The 14,332-nt window shown below is 34.3% G+C and overlaps 2 protein-coding genes across 2 annotated transcripts; one reads left to right on the top strand and one right to left on the bottom strand.

The window, feature by feature from the left end:
* Positions 1–6,309: 6,309 nt before the first annotated feature.
* LOC127100310 (NADH dehydrogenase [ubiquinone] iron-sulfur protein 6, mitochondrial) lies at positions 6,310–9,212 on the top strand. Its single transcript, XM_051037448.1, has 3 exons — positions 6,310–6,579; positions 8,645–8,729; positions 8,855–9,212. Exons 1-3 carry the CDS (start codon positions 6,457–6,459, stop codon positions 8,962–8,964), a joined length of 318 nt encoding a protein of 105 aa, XP_050893405.1. The 5' UTR covers positions 6,310–6,456; the 3' UTR covers positions 8,965–9,212.
* A 645-nt stretch (positions 9,213–9,857) lies between these two features.
* On the bottom strand, positions 9,858–13,290 carry LOC127100309 (uncharacterized). The gene is made up of 8 exons (XM_051037447.1): positions 12,942–13,290; positions 12,755–12,850; positions 12,308–12,418; positions 11,916–12,225; positions 11,632–11,722; positions 11,125–11,458; positions 10,809–10,957; positions 9,858–10,620 (listed from the first exon to the last, which is right to left on the bottom strand). Exons 1-8 carry the CDS (start codon positions 13,182–13,184, stop codon positions 10,107–10,109), a joined length of 1,848 nt encoding a protein of 615 aa, XP_050893404.1. The 5' UTR covers positions 13,185–13,290; the 3' UTR covers positions 9,858–10,106.
* Positions 13,291–14,332: the final 1,042 nt, after the last annotated feature.

Genomic DNA, 14,332 nt, shown 5'->3' with positions numbered 1-14,332 from the left:
GGATTATTAATGAATGAGTTATGATTTTTTGATTATGGAAGAAAAATAAAAAAAAAAGTGAAATAGAAGCATGTTAACATGTGGTGAGCACAAATGGAAAAATATACAAGGCAAAATGAGGAAAAGCTGGAAACCGGAATCGAACCTACGCCATTTTCAAATTGAGCGCCACTTAAGTGAAACGCTGCATTTCACTTAAGTGCGTGGCGTGCTGTGATAGGTCACATGGGAAACAAACACAAAATCACATGCAAAGGCAAGGCAAAATGGATCTATGAAATTCTGGAAACGAAAAATATGAAGTTCATCATGTGTTCTTGCTGTTCATCATGCTTATGAACTTTTCATCACAGAAATTAACAAAAATTATATGGATCGAACCAGCATTCATCACAGAGCAATAATCTAACATTGATTTCAATTAATTTTACTCATAGCAAAAAAACCGATCCAAAGAAGTTTCACAATCAAAGATTCAAATCAGCATATCTTCTTCAAAACTTAGTGAAATTGCACGATTCGAGTTGCATATTGATCTACATGATAGGATCTACAAAAGCCACATGAAGATTTCAAGAATTGAAGGATTCGAGTTCTTACCTTATGAAGATGCAGATCCTGATTCAGTTGGATTCAAGGCTTGAATTATCAAAACAGATCTTCAATAATGCCTGGATGAAGGTATAGGATCAAGATCTCAGCTCAACACAGCTCGAATTAGCATAAATCTCCAACTGCCATGTGCAAGCTCCAAGTTCTACAGCCACGATTCTTCAAGATTCTTCCACTTTTTGCCTTCAACAGTTGTTCAATTATACCTGCAGATAGTGAATCAAGCAAGAACAAGCAAGAAGAATGATGAATTTCGATGGAAAAAGTGAAAAAAGCTTGAGAGAAATTGAGAGAATTTTGGTGAATTTGAGTTTGGATCTGAGAGAATGAATTGTTGATCCAAATTTTCTGTTATGATTAGGAATATTTACTCCTGTTAATCCAACTTGCTAATCATGCTTAGCCAAAACCAATGAGATTAATGAAAATGAATGTTTCATGCACTTTGGCCAAAATGCCCTTTTGATCATGCAGCCAATGGAACAGTAGAAAACCAGTTGAAGCAAATCCAAATTTCTGTTTTGAAGCTATTGGAAGTGGTTTGGAGTGAAAATCATGTGTATTTTTCAAAATCACTTTCCCACCAAAATTTAAATGAAGTCACTTGAAAAATCGACTTTTGATGTGATGATTTTTGATGAAATGCAATGATGGATTATGATAAAGCATGTCAAATGGAGTTTGCTCAAAAAAGAATCACACAATTTGGCCAAATGGTTCAAGAGTTATGCCCCCTTGAAGTTCAACTTTTCTTGAAAATGATTTGATCATAACTTGCCAACCACACATGAGAAATGAGTGTTCTTGGACTTTTTGGAAAGGTGAGAGCAAGATATTCAACTTTCATGTTGGACAAAATTTGATTTGAAGCCTCCTTGATGATGTAAATTTGAGGAGAAGACCTTTCCATTTTTGGCAGTTTGAAATTACAGGTCACTTACTATTTTTGGAAACTTTTTGTCTGACCTCAAATTCTTCCATGATGATCTTTGAAATGTCATATGAGCCTTGCATGGACATGAATGAGACCTTTCCAACCATCTCACACCTTCAAATCACTGATTAAATGCACAGTTGACCACAGTTGACTTTGCTAGGGTTTTGGTTGACTGAGCCATGCTTTGATGAATTTCAAGCCTCTACCAATTGAGATCTTGATTCCAAATGATATCACAACCCATATGAACTCTTGATGAATGATCATGGTGCCCAAATTCTTCAAGAATGGCCACCATTCATTGCTCAATGAATGATTTGACTGTTTGACCTAGTCTGCTTCAGCTGCAAGTAACATGGTTAGATGACAATATTTTTGTACTTTTGGTTAGTAAACAAATGAAAAGAAATGATATACAAATGCAAGACATGCTTGGTGATCAAGAACCACACTCACAAGATATCCCACCCACTAGGAGGCAAGCAAAGGTGCACAAAGATCCTTGAGGCAATAATATGATATGATGCCATGAGGTATCTTAGGGCCAAAATTGGGGTCTTACAGATGCCCCTATTTAAGGTCATTCTAGCCGGAGAAGTGAAGTTTAGAAATCTTCATCTCGACGCGGTAGAATGGGCTTAAATAACAGTAATGAGACAAATTTTGGTTTTGTGTGTGTGCGTGTATGTGATTTAGCCATGCACTTTTACGAGAATGATATTTTTCTTTACAAAGTATTAACTCAGAATTATCAGGGTAGGACTTTCTTGTACTTCAAGATTTTGTCAGATGCTTTATTTTGTAGACACTTACTTGAGTTCACTTGAGATGAGGTATGCGCTTATATTCCATTTGGTTGCCATCATCAGATAGTCAAATCCATCAAACCCTAATACTTAGGTTTGCATCTTTATCCGTTTAATCACTTATGCTTGACTTGTTAGAAGAAATTAGTTAACATCATCAATTAGTTATCATTATTAGTTGTCATCATCAAAACTTGTTGTCCTTGTTAAAAGCATATCACATGCAAAATAAGGTTCCACATTCTCCCATTTTTCGATGATGACAACACATCTTTCAAGGGAGGTGGAAAAATAAAATAACACATATATGTTTAGAGTAATTAAACTTCCTATGAGTTAAGCAGAGGGTATACTTTGCTCCCCCTGAGAGTATATCAAAATAAAAAAGGCGGGTATAAATATATTGCAGAAAATTAAATATGCAAACATGAGTAATTAAGACATATAAAGATGGAAAAAACATCGCTCATATTATTGTTATGAATTCAAATTATAGAAGGTAAAATTGTGGAATTGAAAGTACATGGATTGAAATTGCTTAATTGAAATTGCGAAAAGCGGGAAATAACAAGAAATTAAACACATAGGTGAGATTATTCAATGCCATAAGTATTATCACAACTTTAAATTTGTTTTCTTTATTTCTTTTACATTTCTTGCTATGTTTTGACAGATTTCCCAAATTTGGTTGATATCTATCTCTTCTTTTTCTCCTGGGTCTTTTTCCTCGGCGATCTAGTCATCCATTAATTCCTCATACTTAATACTGACCTTCAACTCTTTGAGGATGGTGTAGTCAATTATATTGTTGGAGGAGATTGCCTTTTACCCTTGAGTGTCAATGCTGAAGGTTACTCGTATTTTTGTGATCATTTCTCCATAAGGAAGTTCTGCTGAGGGTTTTTCTTTTGAGTAAGACATGTGATGAAATATTCCGTCCACCAGTTTGTTGGAATATTTTGGATGAGAACCCAGAGAGGGATAATATCACCTTTGATGACATAGTTATTGTTAATGTTTCATGGGAGGAGGATTCTTGTTATAAGGTAGTGGATGATTCGAACCTTTGGCTTAAAAAAGGTTGTCATAAACGGTAATTTCCTTTTTTCCACGGGGCTGGTGACAAGAGCGTTTGAGGATACAATTTGTTTGAAGTTTTTGAGGCCTCTGGGACTTTCTGACTTGTAGGATGTTCCTAGTAAGGTTGTCCCAAACATTCTACCAAATCGTTCTCTATGGATCATGATTCTAACGTTTTCACTGATGATGTCCTAGTTTTTCCAATCACATGCAGGTTTGAGTAAAATTCTTTCACCAGATTTGGATAGATTTTATCAGGTACCTTAGTAAAGAAAGTTCTCAAGGAGGCCTAACAGTTGTGTGAATATAGCTTGTAGCCTCTCATGAAGGTTTCTTCAAAATAACATGATTTTATCACTTTATTTTCTAGAATCGTCTTATTTTCTTCTTGTTTGTTACTCATTATCATGGTTGTGATAATATATCCTCTTCGTGTTTCTCTGGATTTTTGGATTGATGAGGCCATGATGACACTTATGGAAGAGGAACTCACACAACACAAGATGAAAGAAGGTATGAATGAGATGCGTGAAATAGTGAATAGAAGCATACTTATTTATAGCGTGCCATATGAGGATTTGATTGTGTATTCCAGGCAAGCATTTAATGTAGATTGTGCTAATTGAAAATAAAATTGAAATTTTCTAGATTAAGTGAGCTACTCAATTAGCTAAGGGATCTAATCGATTGGATACACATATTCTTTTAGGATTTTATGCGATCTTTATTAATGCTAGGATTTGATTTGCTTGATGCATAAGTTTGGCTTGGATTTGATCTAAAACTATGCATGCCAATCTCTTATAGTTAGTTGTCATAACATGCTGACCAATTGGGCTTACGTAGTCCAGCCTCCTTGGTGCATGTTGGGCCTTGCGCTGAATTTGTTTCTTTTTTGCACCCCCACTTATCATTGTTTGCATCCTTTGCTGTAAAACACTATAATACTTATCTTTTGGGTTAGAAAAGTAATTTATTGAGATAAGAAAAAATTAAACTTATTATTTTAAGGGTTTAATCAAAGTTATCAAATTATTTCCACCTTAAAATAATGTATAGCTCTTCTATCAAGGAGTTTTGATAAATACTTCCCTAAAAAGGGAAAACACCAAATATACTATGGTGTATCCTTCTCTACACATCGTTGAATGCGAAAGTTGGTATAAACAACAAAATTAACAAAGTTCATTCATCTGATCACTAAGGATCATAAACTTTGAGATATTCTCAAAAAAATTACTTTGATCATAATGGTTGATATTTGTTATCGTTTATCCTTGAATCAGATACTTCATAAATATTATATACTTTATAAGTATATTATTTTATTGAACGACTTCATTAATAATTGACAAATCCCCGAGCTGCAAAGCATATTGACTCGTGATATAGATAGAAGGTAAAAAAACCACAAAACGACAATGAAAATCTTCGATGGGCATATGCAATGGTGTACAAGCATGAAAAGTTGTTGCAATCATCATAAAACCATATGATTATAAGAAAGAGGAAAGTTCATAGATGGAGCCAACATCAAACTCGATAATAGGTGATGTTTAAAGGAAGTTTAATGGCAATCATAATTCACAACGCTGAAAGATAATGTCATACTTACGAAACTGACATAAGGGAAACCGACATAAGGAAAACTGATATAAGGGAAACCACCCACAAATTCATTCATTTGGACCAAAAATAATCATGACCCATTCCTTAGGTTTTTTGAAAGAAGTTTGAGCATCAAAATGTTGCATACCCTCACTGACAACCTAGATAAACTTTGAGTGACTAAGCTCCAAAGTGCTCCATTTATTTTGGAATAATAAACCCATTGGGATGGAGCCATATAGAGTCATCCATGATCACTTGTTCAAGAAAAATGATGTATTCGAGTAAAGTTCCCCCATAAAAAATCTACAAATTCAAGTTTCCAAAGTTCCCCAAAAAAAAAACCCCTAAAAATTACCGTTTCTAGTGTTTCCAAAAAAAATAACATGTAGATTTTAGTTCTCGTGATAATCCTGCAATAAAGGAAATAAAAAGAAATCATCATCATCATCGAAAAAAAATAATGTATAAAAAAGGATCGAGAAATAAAAAATACCAAAAAATATTTAACATATAGAGAAGTAATAAAAAAAACAAGGAAACTCACTGAACAAAACACCACAAATAATTTTAGAAATAAGAAGTACCAATAGAATAATAGTAGATTTTTGAATTTTTCTATCGTTAATTAAATAAAAATGATATATTTTAAAAAATTAAAAGATTAATATAATATTTTTTTATAATTAAAAGATTAAAATAAATCCAAAAATAAAATCCAAGAAATCTTTTTCAATATTAACAAATGAGAAGATCACATGAAAAATGAGTTAAAAATATTGGATGTGAAAAACAATTAAACTAAATTTAAGATTCTATCTCAAAAATTAAAAAATAACTATCACATTTATTAAAAAGAATGACGGTATATAATATTAGATAATGCTAACTTTTGTATTTAGAACACATGTTAAAAAATTTACAAATAAAATAAAATTATATTAAAAAAAATAATAAATTTTATTAAATTCAACACAATTTTAAAGAATTTTTTTATTATACTTAGCTTTTACTTTGTATCTATAAATTAGCATTATTCTAATATTTATTAATTATCCTAGTATTACTCCTAATGTACTCGAATTTTTTACTTTTCTAACCCTACATCCGATAAGAACCGACCCTTTCATCATAAATCGGATCGGATAAATTGGGTCTCGGGCAAATTCCAGAATTTTGTCTTCCCATAGTGATGGGTGTACTAGAAAATATAGAGGTACGAATAGAAATTTAGATAATGGACCAAAGCATGGGTCGACCCATTACTGAAATAGTGGCAACAAGACCGAAACCTCCCAATCTATCGTCGTTTTGTATTCCAAGGGTGAGTTTCAACCAAGTTCCCGTTTGATTCATTTATCGATCTTAATCAAAATTGTTTGGTGATTTCTGAGTGAATTTAGGGTTTGTGAAATGGCGTCGAGTATTTTGAAGAACCTCGTCAAATTTTCATCATCGACGGCAACCACCACCGCCACCAGAAGCTTCAGCCTCGTAACCACTCAAATCAGCAACCATACGGCCAAGTGGATGCAGGTACCCTTGCGAATCACCTTTTTTTTATCACAAGCAAAACAAAATAGATAGCGTTTGATTTAACATGATTCAGATTCAAATTAGGCTCATAATTTGTCATCACGCTTTGGAAATTAGTCGCATTATTCATTTCATGATTTGATTGATTTTTTTTTTTAAATGAGGGGGAAATTTGAATATGTTTCTAGTATTCTCAATTGGAATTTTTATTTATTTGATTTCTGATGCGTTGAGAGGAGAAAAGGGATGCAAAATTGAGATGCTGTAACAATGTATTACTGAACTTATTAATATAAAACAAGAGTCTATAAATTGATTTTATAGTTAAATGATCACGAAATGATAAGAGAAAGGGTTTAATCCTTGTTGGAAACTTAGCATTGTGGTTTAATGAAGTGGAAAGTTACGCTTGTTTAGGAAGCTGTTCTACCGCACCTTGTATTTGATGTGTTTTAGTTATAAGTATAACCTAGTTGTTGCTTAGAATCTGTTAAAACCGCCTTTGCAACAGTATGAAATATTGTAGATATCTATCTATCTATATTTTCTTGAAGTAAATATAAGTTATGCCTCGTGAAATTATTCTTCTAATTCCAAAATCAGTCCTTTTTATATGCACCGGGACTGGAGACCGCTCAATCTCTCAACATTGAACGAGTTGAGCATTAGTGTATGCACCAGGAGAGAGGAAATTCGCCTGTGAGATTTTCTAAGCTACTTTATTTGGGAGAAATCTGCATTCTGCAGATGGATACTTCAGAATACAAAGGGAGGAATAAAGTTTAAGCATGCTCTATAGTACGGAATCAACAACAGTTCTAATGGGATTATCAATTGGGCATTGTCGTATGATTTCTGTTATTGAACACATTTGGTTTGATGCACATTAAAGGATCCTGAAATGATAAGAAAAAGGGTTTGATCCTTGTTGGTATAGTGATTTAATAAAGTGGAAGGTTAAGCTTGTTTGGGAAGGTGTTCTACTGCATCTTTGTATTTGATGTGGATGTTTTAGTTATAATCTTAGTTGTTGCTTATTTTTCTGGATCATTCATTTTTAGAATTTGGTAAAGCCGCCTTTGCAAGAGTATGATAATCTTGTTGATATATACATATATAGTTTGTTTTACTTGAAATAGCCATCAGGTTGTGCCTCATGAATTCATCTTCTAATACATAATTCAGCCCCTTTTGAATGTTATTCAATTATAATTATATCTTACCTCTTGTAGTAAATTGAGGGGAAAAAGGTTATAAAAGAAATATCGGGGACAGCTCAGTCACACAACATTGATCGAGCACAAGTGTATGCACCAGAGGCGTGAATGTGACAAAAATATGTTGACAATTTTTTGCTTGAGGTTTTCTAGGTTACCTAAGTATCAGAAACTTTAAAGAAACATTTTGAGGAATAAAATTTGAACTTGCTCTATAGGATGGAATCCACGACAGTTCTAACTGGATTATCAACTGGCCGTTGGCACAGGATTTCTGTTAGTGAATAGGTCTGTCCCTCAGTGTCAGCTGATGACTCAAGGGCTGCTCTTCCCTGCAGTGTTTCTGAAATCATTTCGTAATGTTTTAATGATTTGAGCTTTCTTCCTCATTTATACTAAAGACAGATTGACATACTTTTGTCAGTTAATGCCTGTATTTTCTTCTTCCTGGCTCCAACTTCCTGTGTTGCTTGATTTTTTAGCAAGCTTAATGAATGTTTAGGTGTGTGTTTGCCAAAGTGATTTTGAATGCAATTGATTTAACTAAAACCCTTTGCACATTTTTCAACCTATTACAGAAACTACTTTTTTCGCTCAGCTGTAGTACTTTTATCACTTCTGATCCAACTGAGATTTAGAGACAAAAATAGTGCTTGTTTGAAGTAACCCAAAATGCCAGCACCCTTACGCGGAAAAAATATCATTTTTCACATCAGCTGTTGGCCGAGCATCGGACACGCAGTTATCTCTTAAGAGTTGACTCCTCTAATGGAATTTAAAGTCATTCCTTCTTACTGAATTGTGACTCAAGCAATTGTGATACTAATATTTTGTTTCTTCTGTAATAGGATACAAGCAAGAAATCTCCAATGGAGCTGATCAATGAAGTACCACCAATTAAGGTCGAAGGCAGGATAGTTGCTTGTGAAGGAGGTACAATTTTTGCAATTTCTATTATATTCTTCCTTGTATAAGTGAAGGAGATAAAGACGTTACAGTTCAGGTTTTGTTGATTATGTAGGATTGTAATTAATTTGGATATTGCTGCCTGTTTTCAGATACTGATCCCGCCCTTGGACACCCAATTGAATATATATGCCTTGACTTGGCCAAGCCAGCTGTCTGCAAATATTGCGGCCTGCGATATGTTCAGGATCACCACCATTAGGGCATGCTGTCTACAATTCATTGTTGTGTACTTAAAGAATTGCTGCTGAACATCATTAATGTTTTTTTGGTTACAATCTTCTGACTAAATCCTATGATGCCAAATGTACCTGTCTGTTACAATTTGCTAAATAAGAATATGACAATTGTTCATGTTACCATCTGATACTATTGATGGGGGTCTCATATTGTTGTGTGTGGAGAGAGCCTGTGATCTGGCTAATCATTGAGACATATTTTGTTTCAGTATTTCATAATTTGCAATTTTTGAAAGTATAATATTACTGATAATTCGGCAATTTGGTCTCTAAACTATCACTATTAGTTTTGAAACTATCATTAATCCCTCAAATGCTTCCAAAATAAGAGAGAATAGTGATTCAATCACTATTAGTTTTGAAACTATCATTAATCCCTCAAATGCTTCCAAAATAAGAGAGAATAATGATTCAAGGACTAAGTTGATGGATTTAAAATAGTTTAAGGCCTATTAATCGATGATGTATTCATAATATTACTGTTCTGAAATCAAAGCAATGACATTGCTATTCTGAAATCAAATTAATAATTGTAAGGAGTCTTAAATGGGGCAAGGTTTATTGTTTAAATAACCGGATGGGTAATTTAACTTTCAGAAACCAGTCTCAAATGTTGGTTAATTCTATTTATTTCTGATTTTCAAATTACATTAACTAAAAAAAATTAGACAAATTTTTTATCAGTTATTTTATACTGCATAAATACAGTAAATAGGTAAATGAGCCAATGAAAAAGCAAATGGTAAGGTAGGAGAAGTGACCCTTAAAATTGATATAAGCAAAGTCTATGATAGGGTAGGGTGGATCAGAGGTTAGATGAGATTTTGCACACCCAACATCACCACTAGCAATAAAATTTATGAAACACAGAGTAATATTATTATTTAAGCACGATGTAAATAACTTACACCCTCCTTAATCACAAATAGTCAGTCAGCTGTTGCAAATAGTCATAAATATTCAGTACTGACTATAAGCAGAAAATACTAAATAAAATTTCACTATTCTTTAATTCCAAAATCTTCCTTCAATTGGTGACAATCAATGAATAAGCTTGACAAAATCCCTATTAGAAAGATTGCTGAAAAAATCTGGATAAAAATCCTCATGCATTGACCTTATCAGCACCTGCCAATTTTCTTCTCTGTTGATGCTCCCTCACTTTATAATCTATCACTTCACGGAACAAGCTTTCGTCAAGAACACAGTTCTTGCTCCCGTATACAGCAGCTTGGACACTAGCCATCAGTTTCGCTATTTCTCTTCCGGAAAATCCCACGGTTTTAGCCGCGGCTTCCTTAATGATATTATCAGTCAATCCCTTAATCTCGATCTTTGGTGGGGTTCCTTTCAACAATTTTTGAACTAAACCAGGTTTTCTTGCTCCAGCTTGGGCAATGTACTTGTCCAGATAGAGCTTAAGAAGTTTATAGCGCTCGTCTTCTCCGGGTAAGGGAAATTCCAGGACCTCGTCAATACGGTCTGATACGGCTGAATCGAGATCACCGGGACGGTTTGTGGCAAGCGCGAGGACTATGTCTTTTGACTGGTCACCGGTACGAAAGAGGAGAGCGTTGAGTGCACTTCTTTGTGCTTCACTCATGTAAGTCTTGTTCCGCCTGTAAAATTTATTCAATTCTATCAATTCACTTGGACAATATTTGTGCAGAGAATGTTGGTTTTCATAGAAAATAAACAAATATGATTATAAGGAGTCCTGAGCTGCAATTAGCAGATCTTAATCATCATGTGTTGTTGCCACGTGCAAGTTAAATAAATGAAAAAACATGAAAACAGTGTTGCTTACTCGCACAGAAATGCATCAGCTTCGTCAATGAAAAGCAACAAACCCCTTTTAGACTTCTTGGACCAATCAAACAACTGGTGTATCTTTGTGACAGCCTGCGACCCGAGTGGAGCAACATCTCCCCCAGTCATCAATGCATAATCTAATCCCTGCATCGAGAAGAAACAAAATAAGACAAAATAACAAATACTAACTTTGTCCCTAAACATAAATCCCATTTGAAGAGAGAAAATTTGTCACTGAATATAAGCAAGTCAGATAGTATGAAAAACATGAAAAGCTAGAACAAGGTCAATAGATAAGTACGGAGTCATACAGATTTACGAGCCAACTCTCTGGCAGCCATTGTCTTTCCAGTTCCTGGAGGACCATAAAAAAGCATGTTTCTGAATGGTGCATTATGTGCTTTTGTATGCGCAGTTGCAGATGCCAGCTGCTCAATTCTTTTATTAAGAGAAGGATGCAAAATTACATCACCAAAACCATTTCCAACTTTTGAAGCAGATTCTGGATCGGTACGTCGGGACAGGGAGCTCATGGTACGGGACAACGTGCCAGACCAGGGGTATTTCCCTCGGGAGGACTCTCGGATCAATGATGGTTGTCCCAATATTCTATCAACATATCCCCAAATAACCCGCGCACCTTCCCTACATTAAGTCCAATGTGAATATAAACTAAGCATACCATGCAAATGACAACAAAGTAGATATTCGTACAAAATAGACAGATAGAGAAGTGGGGATTTGAAGTTGAATAACTCGAAAAATGAACAATGTTCCTCATTTCAAATAGCTCATTCTAAACTATGAACAATTTATACCTTGTAGTGTAGATTCCAGCTGCCAGAGCAGTCACTCCACCAACTGCTACAACCAACTTATTTTGATCTGTTAGAATGGCTCTAACGCCCCCTACAAAAGATAAATCGAGTTTTCAAACACCGGGATTGGTGTGGAGTTTGTCTAACTAACCTAGCAAATAATCAATGATTTGGTCCATGTACTCAACTTCACAAATGCATAAATGTATAGATGATTATTGTCTTCTTAGATTGTCATCGTAACGTTTTGCACATTGCATACTATGCAACAAATAGAAATGTACCTCCAATATGGTCAAACGTAGCATTTATGGCAGCAACCCATTTTTCTCGCTCCTTATTAGCACGATCAATTAGCATTCTCCTATTAACATCTTCCGCTAACTTAGATTCATGCGCTCTCGCTTCTGCTTCTGCCATAGCCCTTACTCGAATTGTTTCACGTTCAATCTCAGCCATCTCTCTTTCACTCTGCCTCCGATGAGCCTGAATCTGTTCTTCTATTGAACGCCGAGCTTGCTCCAATCTGATAGAAGATTCTTCTTGCATTTTCACTAGCTCTTGGTTCCTTGCTCTCTTTTGTTCATTTTCTGCCTTACAATAATAATCCAAGAATGAGAAAGATTCTTTAAACGGCAAAAAAAATAAAAATCCTAACTTTCAAAAGATTCAATACCTGCATCCTCTTCCTTGCTAACTCATCCTTATACTTAGCCAACTGGGATTTTATTTGATCCTGAAGCTGGGCAAGCTTTTTCTTTTCATCATATGTAATCCTTTGTCTTTCCTGCATAATCAATTTGACAGAATCATTTCACTCAAAATCAATTTTCTTCACCGCAGAATCGAACAAACCAATTCAATCAAAATCAATTTTAGCCACCGCAAAACCTAACACATACTAAAACTAATAACCTATGAAGTACAGACACCCCAAAAAAGACCCTGACACTGCAACACCGGTAGTAATTTGAAAATATGAATAAATTAAACGTAACCAAATCACAAGTGTCTTGCAGGTGACACGGGCATACACTTTTTTTCAGAAGTGTCAGTGCTACATACCTAATAACCCAATAAAATAAAAAATTGATAACAAATGGATTTACTATAATCAACTCACAGCCTCATGCTGTGCTTTGATATGCTTAGACTCAACAGTCTTTGCAGCAAACTCAGCTTGCTTTGCATCCTCTTTCTTTTTAATATTCTCAAAAACCTAAAAAGAGAAAACGAGATAAATTAAAACAATAAACAAAATGAAGCAAAAGGGCATGAATGAGAAAACGAGGAGGGAACAAAGATGAAACATTTTTGCCGTGAGGTTTCGTGGAGACATTGGTGACAATTCTGGCTCCTTCCTCGAGAGGCTCTGGATCAAACCCAGCAGATGTTGTTCTTGGATTGTTGTTTCGAAATTTGGGAGGCGGCGGAGGGGATTGAGGATCATCGGAAGGCGAAGAAGAAGTGGCGTCGGAAAAAGCGTGATTGTGAGATAAACCTGATGCGGCAGCTATGGCCGACAGTAAAACAGCGGCATATGGTTTTGTCATTGCAGTTTGATGAGGTTTTTTGTTGGTTTGAGGTTTAGTGCTCAGGCAAGGGTTTTACTGGGTTCTAGGGTGGATTTTGGGATGATGCTAAATGACCGGCTACAACAGGTACATGTTTGTGCTATTTTTTTAAAATATTATTTATGCTATCATACTAAAAACTTATTGTATTATTTTATTTGCACTAAATGTTAATTCAATTAGTACATAAATTATTGGCCAAGCTATCAAATAAATTATTTTTGTATAGTTTTAAGATTTATGAATGATGAATAATTTTTTTTGACAGTTTAGATTCTTGCATTAGAAATTTTATCGAGATATATAGGATAGACAATAGAAAATTAATTATTATATCCTGGAAGGTTATTCGATCATCTTTATCTGGAGATATTATGAGCATAAATAAAGTTGGGTGTTTATCTCTTTGTTGAAAGTTGTTAACTATCAATATTCAGTGATTTTATGTCTTGACATTAAGCATATTTCTTTTTTGGAGAAACATAGTAGATGGTAGGTTGGTAATGGGAAGAACATTAAGCATATTTCTTTTTTGGAGAAACATAGTAGATGGTAGGTTGGTAATGGGAAGAACATCGATTTATAGACCCACAATTGATTATGATACAAAATTAAAGATTTACACGTAATATTGTTATTGGATATTCAATTTATGCAAACTCCAAATGTCAATTCAATTATCTAAGATATCAATTAAAATATTCCTCATGACTTATCCATTTTGCCTCATCAAATTAATGAAGACATTTTGAAGATTAACTTGTCTTTTGAAAATATTATTGTTGATAAACTCATTTGGACAAGACGAATCACATTCAACCTTTATGGACAAAATGTACTTGACATCCCTACATATTACCTGCTAAGTTGTTGTCAAACAAAAGTAAGTGTATTTTTATCGTCTCCATAAGGAATTGTTTTGTTTTAAAGACTCTTTAGTAGTTTTCATTACTTTAAGATTTGTTTATCAGATGATTGATAATTTGTGAATATTGGACTATAAAATAAGAGAAAATATATTGAACTTGCGGTATTAACAGTGAGAAATTATACTTTGTGGCACACTAGATTTGGTCATCCTAGTCAATTTCCCATATTAATAACTCTAATTATTATTCTAGTAATCA

This window comes from Lathyrus oleraceus, chromosome 7, assembly GCF_024323335.1.
Source record: "Lathyrus oleraceus cultivar Zhongwan6 chromosome 7, CAAS_Psat_ZW6_1.0, whole genome shotgun sequence".
Lineage (NCBI taxonomy): Eukaryota > Viridiplantae > Streptophyta > Magnoliopsida > Fabales > Fabaceae > Lathyrus > Lathyrus oleraceus.
Note: the sequence above shows the minus strand (reverse complement) of the source record. Positions and strands in the feature narration are given on the sequence as shown.

Coding starts and splice junctions, on each gene's coding strand:
- LOC127100310 (XM_051037448.1), top strand. CDS start 6,457: ATGGCGTCGAGTATTTTGAAGAACCTCGTCAAATTTTCATCATCGACG. Junction 6,580..8,644: donor ATACGGCCAAGTGGATGCAG/GTACCCTTGCGA, acceptor CTTCTGTAATAG/GATACAAGCAAGAAATCTCC. Junction 8,730..8,854: donor GATAGTTGCTTGTGAAGGAG/GTACAATTTTTG, acceptor GCCTGTTTTCAG/ATACTGATCCCGCCCTTGGA.
- LOC127100309 (XM_051037447.1), bottom strand. CDS start 13,184: ATGACAAAACCATATGCCGCTGTTTTACTGTCGGCCATAGCTGCCGCA. Junction 11,723..11,915: donor TACGTTTGACCATATTGGAG/GTACATTTCTAT, acceptor TATCTTTTGTAG/GGGGCGTTAGAGCCATTCTA. Junction 10,958..11,124: donor GAGAGTTGGCTCGTAAATCT/GTATGACTCCGT, acceptor TTCTCGATGCAG/GGATTAGATTATGCATTGAT.